This window comes from Nicotiana sylvestris, chromosome 5 (genome assembly GCF_000393655.2).
Source record: "Nicotiana sylvestris chromosome 5, ASM39365v2, whole genome shotgun sequence".
Classification (NCBI taxonomy): Eukaryota; Viridiplantae; Streptophyta; class Magnoliopsida; order Solanales; family Solanaceae; genus Nicotiana; species Nicotiana sylvestris.
In genome coordinates, this window is record NC_091061.1 from 118,081,877 (window position 1) to 118,092,731 (window position 10,855).

Sequence of the window (10,855 nt, forward strand, 5' to 3'; positions counted from 1 at the left end):
AAGATGTCTTATGTTCTATCATGATTTCTATCACAGATAATTGAGTTTACTAATCATAGAGTTAAATGAAACATAGGTTAAGAAATCATCAAGTTCACCAAAGGTACATAGAAGCACATAATTCCCCCTCGTGAGCATGGAAACCCTAGCACATGCATATATGCTCGTCACCTCGTATATGCATCACCCCAACATTTAGCAAATAATATCAGATAGTAGGAAAAATCTCCCCAACAAATCTAGGAAAGACACGTACCTCAAACAAGTCAAATCGGTATACTAGAAGCGCCACCTCACTCAAATCGACTTTCAAACGGGTCAAAACTAGCCAAAAGTAACTGAAAATCATCAAATAATGCCATAGGAAGCAAATTGTCACGACCCAAGTTCTCCCTCCGTGGACTGTCGTGACGGCACCTAGTCTCTACGATTAGGTAAGCCTAATAATTTGCGAAAAAGGGAATTTAAGGTACAACTAGCCATCTAACAGGTAATTATAGATAAAGTGTTTAAAATGTCGCTCAGCATATACAATAATAGCAATCTCTCGACCAATAATAACACTCTCAAAACCCAGAATCTCATGAATCACAAACTAGAGAAAATACATAGTGTTCTAACTCCATAAGTCTACCTGAAAGTAATTACAGAAGGTCTATAGCTAAAAGGGAGAATAGAGAGGGACTTCTCAGTCTGCGGACGTAGCAGATATTCCTCGAAATCTCTGAAATCGTCTCGCCTCACTGATAGTATAGCTGAGCAGAAGAACCTGGATCTGCACATGAAAAATATGTGCAGGAAAGGGCATGAGTACATTACAGCGGTACTCAGTAAGTGCCAAGCCTAACCTCGGTCGAGTAGTGACGAGGAAGATCGGGGCCCTACTGGTTATATACATATCACAAGGTAAAACAGAATGAAATGTGATAGTATAATTAAAATACTAACAGTCGATAAAGAATAAAATCACAGAAAGAATATAACTAAATACACAGAGATAGCAAGAGGGGATCTCCCAGGATATCGTCTCGTAGTCCCAAACGTAAATGTGTAGAGGATCTCCTGGATACCGTCCCGTAGTCCGAATCATAAATATACAGGGGAATCCCCTGGAATACCAATCATAGTCCCAAAATAAATATCCAGTACAGGGGATCTCCCGGGATCTCGTCCCGAAGTCCCAATTATAAATGTGCGGGGGGATCTCCCGAAATACCAATCCGTAGTCCCAAAGTAAACATGTAGGGGGATCTACTAAAATACTAATCTGTAGTCCCAAAATAAATACGCAACAGTCTTAAGAAGGAAATCTACAGTTCTATTCGAAAATAAATAGGAATTTCTACTCTAAACATGTTGCACAGAATCCAAGTAAGCAGTTAAAGCAGTTGAGGCAATTAGGTCACATAAACGTGCTTTTCCTAAGCTAAACAGGAGGCTTCAAGTACAAGTATTGCTCAATTAAAAGAAAATACAGATATTTACTTAATGAAAACGAGGTTTTTCAACAATTAGCACGTGTGCGCACTCGTCACCTCATGTACACGGCACTCATATAACAACAGTACCAAAATCCTAAGGGGAGTTCCCCCACATAAGGTTAGGCAAGCCACTTACCTCGAACCAGCTCAAAATCAATCCGAAATCATGCTCTTGCCACGAGTATCCAACTCCGAGTGGCCCAAATCTAATCAAATCAATTTCATAAAGTAAATATAACTACAAACAACGAATTTAGCTAAAGGAATCGAAGCTAAGGTAAGAAAATAGAAAAACGTACAAAAATCCTCCTCGGGCCCACGTCTCGAAATCGGGTAAAAGTTACCAATTTAGAACACCCATTCACTCACGAGAACACTTGTCCAAAATTCACTCAATTCTGACAACTAAAACCCAATCAAAATTGAAAAACTTGGTTGGGGAACTTTTCTCAATTCTTCCCAATTTTTCATCCCAAATCCGAAATTAAATGACAAAACTAAGCTTAGATTAAATTTTATATAATAAAAAAGGAGTTAGGAATCAATATCCACTGATCTTTTCTTCAAAAACCCCACAAAATTGCCTTCCACCGAGCCCTAATTTGATTTTTTAAGTTATGAATTTCAAACCCTTGACTTCTCTATTTCTGCCCAGTGAAATTCGCATCTGCGGTCATGGGGCCGCATCTGCGGTCATGGAGCACAAGGCCAAACTCGATTATGCGGATACCAAGCCATTTTGGTGGCGCCTCACCTGCGTTCCCACATACGCAGGTGTGGTTATAGTAGGTTCAGCAATATCAGCAAATGCTTAAGTCCAATTCAACTTTCACTAAGCATCTGAAACTCACCCGAGGCCCCCGAGACCTCAACCAAACATACCAACAAATCCTAAAATATCATACGGACTCAGTCCAACTCTCAAATCACATCAAACAATGCTAAAACCATGAATCACCCTCCAATCCAAGCCTAATGAACTTGAAATCTCAAGAGTTCTACAACTGATGCCCAAACCATGTCCGATTGACCCCAGATTTTGCACACAAGTCACATTCAACACTACGGAGCTATTCCAACTTTCGAAATCGGATTATGACCCCGATATCAAAATTTTACTATCTCTTTGGAAACTTCAAAAATTCAACTTTCGGCATTTCCAGCCTAAATAAGCTACAGACCTCCAAAACAAAATCCGAACATGCCCCTAAGCCCGAAATCACTCAACGAAGCTCCATTCTAAGACTGTCTTCATACTGTTCCGACAACGGTCTAAATTCTAAAGCTTAAGCTCTCATTTAGGGACTAAGTGTCCCAAAACACTCCGAAACTCAAAACGAAACTTCCCGGCAACTCACAATAGTAGAAACAAACATGGGGAAAGCAGTTAATAGGGGATTAGGGCGTTAATTCTCAAAACAATCGGCCGGGTCGTTACATCCTCGCCCCTTAAAACATTCATTCGTCCTCGACCGAGCATAGATACATACCTGAAGTGGTGAAAAAATGAGGGTAACGGCTGCGCATATCCTGCTTAGTCTCCCAAGTCGCCTCCTCAATCAGTTGACCCTGCAACTGAACCTTCATAGATGCAATGTTCTTTGACCTCAGCTTTCAAACCTGCCTGTCCAATATCGCTACTGGCTCCTCAACATAGGATAGATTCTTGTCCAACTAGATTGAACTGAAATCCAACACGTGCGACGGATCACCGTGATATCTCCGGAGCATCAAAATATGAAATACCGGATGAACTCCTGCCAAGATGGGAGGTAAGTCAAGCTCATAAGCAACCTCCCCAACGCGTCACAGTACCTCAAAAGGACCAATATACCTCAGACTCAATTTCCCCTTCTTCCCAAATCTCATAATACACTTCATATGCGAAACCCAAAGCAAGACCCGCTCTCCAACCATATAGGAAACATCATGAACCTTCTGATCCGCATAACTCTTCTCTCTGGACTGGGATGTATGGAGTCTATCCTGAATCACCTTAACCTTCTCCAAGGAATGCTGAACCAAGTCTGTGCCCAATAATCTCGCCTTATCCGGCTCAAACCAACCCACCAGGGATCTACACTGCCTACCATACAAAGCCTCATACGGTGCAATCTAAATGCTGGACTGATAACTGTTGTTGTAGGCAAACTCTACCAGTGGCAAGAACTGATCCCAAGAACCTCCAAACTCTATCACACACATACGGAGCATATCCTCAACAATCTGAATAGTGCGCTCGGACTGTCCGTCCGTCTGGGGGTAAAATGTTGTGCTCAACTCCACCCGAGTACCCAACTCTTGTTGTACGGCCCTCCAGAATTGTGATGTGAACTGAGTACCTCTATCTGAAATGATGGAAACTAGAATACCATGCAGACGAACAATCTCTCGGATATTAATCTCTTCCAACCGCTCTGAAGAATAGGTAGTACACACAGGAATGAAGTGCGCAGACTTGGTCAGCCGATCCACAATCACCCAAATGGCATCGAACTTCCTCAAAGTCCGTGGAAGTCCAACTACGAAGTTCATGGTGATCCACTCCCACTTCCACTCTGAAATCTCTATCTGCTGAAGCAAACCACCCAGTCTCTGGTGCTCATACTTTACCTGCTGACAATTGAGGCACCGAGTTACAAACCCAATTATATCTTCCTTCATCCGCCTCCACCAATAGTATTGTCTCAAATCTTGGTACATCTTCACCGCACCCGGATGGATGGAACACCGCGAACTGTGGCCCTCCTCTAGAATCATCTCTTGAAGCCCATCAACATTGGGTACACATATCCGACCCTGCATCCTCAATACCCCATCATCACCAATGGTCACATCTCTAGCATCACCATGCAGAACCTTGTCCTTGAGGAAAAGCAAATGAGGGTCATCAAACTGATGCTCTCTAATACGATCCAACAAGGAAGACCCAGAAACCACACAAACTATAACCCGACTGGGCTCCGAAAGATCCAATCGCATAAATTGGCTGGCTAAGGCCTGAACATCCATTTCCATGGGCCTCTCCGTTGCTGGTAAATAATCCAAACTCCCTAAGCTCTCCGCCTGGCGACTCAAAGCATCGGCCACCACATTAGCCTTGTCCCGGTGATACAAGATAGTGATATCATAGTCCTTCAGCAGCTCTAACTACCTCCTCTGGCGCAAATTAAGGTCCTTTTGCTTGAACAGATGCTGCAAACTTCGGTGATCAGTATAAATCTCACAAGGAACACCGTACAAATAATGACGCTAGATCTTCAAGGCGTGAACAATAGCAACTAACTCGAGATCATGGATAGGATAATTCTTCTCATGTACCTTCAACTGTCTAGACATGTAGGCAATCATCCTATCATCTTGCATCAATACCACTCCAAGGCCAATCCTCGAGGCATCACAATAGTTAGTATAAGACCCCGAACCTATAGGTAAGCTATAGTCAAAGCTATCTTGAGCTTCTAAAAGCTCTCCTCACACTCATCCGTCCACCTTAACGGAGCACCCTTCTAGGTCAGCCTGGTCATAGGTGTTGCGATAGATGAAAATCCCTCAACAAATCGACGGTACTAACCTGCCAAGCCAAGAAAACTATGGATCTCTATAGCTGAGGATGGTCTGGGCCAACTCTGATTTGCTTCCACTTTCTTCGGATCCACCTTGATCCCTTAATTCGATACCACGTGACCCAAGAATGCCACGGAATCCAACCAAAATTCACATTTCGAGAACTTTGCATATAATTTCTTTTCTCTCAAAGTCGGAAGCACTGTCCTCAGGTGCTGCTCATGATCTTCCCGACTCCGGTAGTATACCAAAATATCATCAATAAAGACAATGACGAACGAGTCAAGATATGGACGGAATACGATGTGCATCAAATGCATAAATGTTCTTGGGGCATTGGTCAACCCAAATGATATAACAAGGAACTCGTAATGACCATACCGAGTCCTGAAAACAATCTTCGGGATATATGGCTCCCGAATCTTCAACTGATGATAAGCTGAATGCAAGTCAATCTTAGAAAACACTCGTGTACCCTGTAACTTGTCAAACAGATCATCAATACAAGGCAAAGGATATCAGTTCTTCACTGTAACTTTGTTCAACTGGTGATAATTAATGCACATATGCATAGAACCATCATTTTTCTTCACAAACAAGATAGGAGCACCCCAAGGTGATACACTGGGCTGAATAAATCCCTTATCAAGAAATTTATGTAACTGATCCTTCAACTCGGGAAGGGCTATACGATAAAGAGGAACAGAAATGGGCTGAGTGCCCGGCAACAAATCAATGTCGAAATTAATGTCTCTGTCGGGTGGCATACCCGTAAGATCAGCTGGAAACACATCACGGAAATCCCGTACTACTGGGACTGAATCAACTATAGGGGTATCAATACTAACATCTCTCATATAAGCTAGATACGCTTCACACCCCTTCTCAACCATTCGCTAAGCCTTAAGGAATGAAATAACTCTATTGGGAGTGTGATATAAAGCACCCCTCCACTCTACTCACGGTATACCTAGCATAGCCAGCATCACGGTTTTGGCGTGACAACAAAGAATAGCATAATGGGGTGACAACCAGTCCATGCCCAAAATAACATCAAAATCTACCATGTTGAGCAAAAATAAGTCGGCTCTAGTCTCAAAACCACTAAGAGCAATCAAACACGACTGATAAATGTGGTCTACAATAAGAGAATTTCCCACAAAAGTAGAAACATAAACATAGGAACTCAAAGAATCCCGAGATACGCCCAAATGTGGGACAAAATAAGAGGACACATAAGAATAAGTAGAGCCTGGATTGAATAGAACCGATGCATCTCTATGACAAACCAAGACAATACATGTGATGACAGAATCGGAGGCGACAGCCTCATTATGAGCAGGAAGGGCATAGTATCTAGCCTGGCCTCCCCCTCTAGGGAGACCGCTACCTCCCCGGCCTCCACCTCTAGCTGGCTGGCAGGTGGGGTTGCAATTAGTGTTGTGATCATAGCCTGGGAACTCTGCATAGTATGTTGTGGCTGAGAAGTCTGTGGAGGTGCACCCCTCCTAAGTCTGGGGCAATCTCTCACCATATAGCGTGTGTTACTACATTCAAAACAAGCTCTGGGAGGACGTGGCGGTTGTGACTGGATAGAGCCAGGTCTGCTGGACTGACCACTGAAGGTACCCCGTGCAGGAGGCGCACTAGATACTAGAGGTGCATAATAAGGCTCCTGAGGTCTAGGAGGAGCTGGAATACCACTGGCTACTGAAAGAGCTGAATGAACGGGGCGACTCATATAACCCCTATCATGACAAACTACAGCTGGAGCACGGGCACCAGAATAATGGCCCGACTCTCGAGACCTCTTGGCCTCCCTCTCCTCTCTATCTCGAGCAAACATGCCCTCTACTCTACTAGCAATGCTCACCACCTGCTGATAAGAAATATCTATCTCCAACTCCCGAGCCATGTTGGACCTGATGCTGGGAATGAGTCCCTCAATAACCAGCAAACTCTCTCACGACCTGTAGAAAACAAGGTCGGTGCATGCCTAGCCAAGTTAGAGAAACGGACAGTATACTCCGAAACAGTCATAGTACACTAGCGCAAATGCTCAAACTCTATACACCATGAGTCTTTGAGGCTCTAAGGAATATACTCTCTCAAAAACATATATGAAAACTGGGTCCATGTAAGGGAAGCTGCCTCAGCTGGACAGTCCAACTCAAAAATACGCCACCACTGATAGGCTGCTCCTCAAAGCTGGAAGGCAATGAAAGAAACCCCACTCGATCTTGATATACCCATAGTGCGGAGGATACGGTAGCACTCCTATAGAAATCCCAGAGCATCATCTGATGCAAGACCACTGAATGTATGAGGCTTGTACTTCTTGAATCTATCAAGCCTCTGATGCTCATCCTCCGAAGTTGTTGCCCTGTCCTCGGGCTGAACTGGGGCTATAGGCGGTACCGGTATAACTTCTAGGATCTGATCAACCTGGACCAACCACTCTGGGGTTCGGGCAGCGGGAGTCTGTGCTCCTCCCCCGGCCTTGGATGTGGCTGTAGCAAGGGGAATCAACCCTGCCTGAGCTAGAGTGGTGTACATGCTCACGAATAATACAAGGGTCTCCTGAAGAGCTGGAGTAGTAGTATCAGTAGGCGTATCAGGTGTTTGGGCTCCGACTAGAGCTGCTGGTGGCTCCTCTATGGTAGCTTGCGCGGGTGCTCTAGCTGCACCACATGAGTGTCCTCGACCTCTACCCTGGCCCCGACCTCTAGCGGGGGGTGCGGGTGCCTGGTCATCTCCGACAACACGTGTCCTCACCATCTGTGAGAGAATAGAAGATAGAGGTTTAGAGTTTTGATATCAAAAATCTCGCACGACAAGGAATCAATTGAAGTGGAATTTTCCAAACAGTTACATAACCTCTCGTAAATAAGTACAGACGTCTCCGTACCGACCCGCGAGACTCTAATAAATCGGCTTGTGATTCATAACTCATATGAACCAAGAGCTTTGATACCAACTGGTCATGACCCAAGTTCTCCCTCCGTGAACTGTTGTGATGGCACCTAGTCTCTACGACTAGGTAAGCCTAACAATTTGCGGAAAAAGGAATTTAAGGCACAACTAGCCATCTAACAGTTAATTATAGATAAAGTGTTTAAAATGCCGCTCGGCATATACAATAATAACACTTTCTCAACCAATAATAACACTCCCAAAACCTGGAATCTCATAAATCACAAACTAGAGAAAATGCATAGTGTTCTAACTCCAAAAGTCTAACAGAAAGTAATTATAGAAGGTCTATAGTTAAAAGGGAGTTAGAGAGGGACTTCTCGGTCTGCGGATGCAGCAGATATACCTCGAAGTCTCTAAAATAGCCTCGCCTCACTGATAATATGGTTGAGCAAAAGAACCTAGATCTGCACACGAAAAACATGTGCAGGAAAGGGCATGAGTACACCACAGCGGTACCCAGTAAGTGTCAAGCCTAACCTCGGTCGAGTAGTGACGAGAAAGGTCAGGGCCCTGCTGGTTATATACATATAACAAGGTAAAACAGAATGAAATGTGATAGTATAATTAAAATACTAATAGTCGATAAAGCATAAAATCACAGAAAGAATGTAACTCAATACACAGAGATAGGAACAGGGAATCTCCCAGGATATCGTCTCATAGTCCCAAACGTAAATATGCAAAGGATCTCCCGGGATATCGTCTCGTAGTCCGAATCATAAATATACAGGGGAATCCCCCGGAATACCAATCCATAGTCCCAAAGTAAATATCCAGTGCAGGGGGATCTCCCGGAATCTTGCCCATAGTCCCAATTATAAATGTGCGGGGAGATCTCCCGAAATACCGATTCGTAGTCCCAAAATAAATACACAACAGTCTTAAGAAGGAAATCTACAATTTTATTTGAGAATAAATAGGAATTTCTACTCTAAACATGCTGCATAGAATCCAAGTAAGCAATTAAAGTAGTTGAGGCAATTAGATCACATAATCCTGTTTTTCCTAAGCTAAACAGGAGGCTTCAAGTACAAATATTTCTCAATTAAAAGAAAACACAGATATTTACTTAATGAAAACGGGGTTTTTCAACAATTAGCATGTGTACGCACTCGTCACATCACGTACACGACACTCATATAACAACAGTACCAAAAGCCTAAGGGGAGTTCCCCCACACAAGGTTAGGCAAGCCACTTACCTCGAACCAGCTCAAAATCAATCTGAAATCACGCTCTTGCCACGAGTATCCAACTCCGAGTTGCCCAAATTTAATCAAATCAATTTCATAATGTAAATATAACTACAAACAAGGAATTTAGCAAAAGGAATCGAAGTTGAGGTAAGAAAATAGAAAACGCCCAAAAATCCTCCCTGGGCCCACGTCTCATAATCGGGTAAAAGTTACCAATTAAGAACACTCATTCACTCACGAGAACACTTGTCCAAAAATCACTCAATTCCGACAAGTAAACCTAATCAAAATCCAAAAACTTGGTTGGGGAACTTTTCTCAATTCTTCCCAGTATTTCACCCCAAATCCGAAATTTAATGACAAATCTAAGCTTAGATTAATGGGATATAATCAAAAATGAGTTAGGAATCAATATCCACTGATCTTCTCTTCAAAAACCCCACAAAATCGCCTTCCACCAAGCTCCAATTTGATTTTTGAAGTTATGAATTTCAAACCCTCGATTTCTCTATTTTTGCCTAGCGAAATCCGCTTTTGCGGTCATGGGGCTGAATCTGCGGTCCCGCACCTGCGGGAAAAGCATCACAGGTGCAAAATGCACTTATCCGGGCTGGGGCCGCATCTGCGATCATTGGGTCGCATTTGCGGTCCTGCATCTGCGGTTTCCCAGCCGCATCTGCGGTCCCTGGAGCATAAGGCCAAACTCACTTATGCGGCTACCAGGCCACTTTTGCGGCGCCGCACTTGCGTTCCCACATACGCAGGTGCGGTTATAGCAGGTTCAGCAATATCAGCAAATGCTTAAGTCCAATTCAACTTCCGTTAAGCCTCTGAAACTCACTCGAGGCCACCGGGACCTCAACCAAACATACCATCCAATCCTAAAACATCATACGGACTTATTCCAACTCTCACATCACATCAAACAATGCTAAAACCACGAATCACCCTCCAATCCAAGCCTAATGAATGTGAAATCTCAAGAATTCTACAACCGATGCTGAAACCAAGCAAACCATGTCCGATTGACCCCAGATTTTGCACACAAGTCACATTCAACACTATGGAGCTATTCCAACTTTCAGAATATGATTCCGACCTCGATATCAAAATTTCACTATCGATCCGTAAACTTCAAAAATTCAACTTTCGGCATTTCCAAACTAAATAAGCTACAGACCTCCAAAACACAATCTGAACACGCTCTTAAGCCCGAAATCACTCAACGGAGCTAACGAAATTGACGAAATTCTATTCCGAGGCCGTCTTCGCACTGTTCCAACTACGGTCCAAATTTTAAAGCTTAAGCTCTCAATTAGGGACTAAGTGTCCCAAAACACTTCAAAACCCAAAACAAATCTTCCCGGCAACTCACAATAGCAGAAACAAACATAGGGAAAGCAGTTAATAGGAAATCGGGGTGTAAACTCTCAAAATGATCGGCCGGGTTGTTACACAAATCCAAACTATAAAGGTCAAATCTTTAATCAAATACTCAATGTCAAGAAAAAAGGTCAGCCTGAGCCCGTGCTCTAGAATCTGACAAAACTAACAAATACCGACAACCCATTCGAATACGAGTCCAGCCATACTAATTTCATTCAAATCCGACTCTGAATCAACATTCAAATCTCAC

At 43.4% G+C, this 10,855-nt stretch overlaps 1 protein-coding gene across 1 annotated transcript; it reads right to left on the minus strand.

The window, feature by feature from the left end:
• Positions 1-740: 740 nt before the first annotated feature.
• On the minus strand, positions 741-4,493 carry LOC138869217 (uncharacterized). The gene is made up of 3 exons (XM_070146818.1): positions 4,095-4,493; positions 2,972-3,062; positions 741-775 (listed from the first exon to the last, which is right to left on the minus strand). The coding sequence occupies exons 1-3, from the start codon at positions 4,491-4,493 to the stop codon at positions 741-743; spliced, it is 525 nt and encodes a 174-aa protein (XP_070002919.1).
• Between the last annotated feature and the right edge of the window lie 6,362 nt (positions 4,494-10,855).

What these genes read in the sequence shown, in the direction of transcription:
- LOC138869217 (XM_070146818.1), bottom strand. Translation starts at nt 4,493, where the DNA reads ATGGATGTTCAGGCCTTAGCCAGCCAATTTATGCGATTGGATCTTTCG. An exon ending in GGTGCCTCAATTGTCAGCAG is followed by an intron (nt 3,063 to 4,094) that starts GTAAAGTATGAG and finishes GCATCTATGAAG; the next exon opens with GTTCAGTTGCAGGGTCAACT. An exon ending in TCATTTTTTCACCACTTCAG is followed by an intron (nt 776 to 2,971) that starts GTATGTATCTAT and finishes TTTCATGTGCAG; the next exon opens with ATCCAGGTTCTTCTGCTCAG.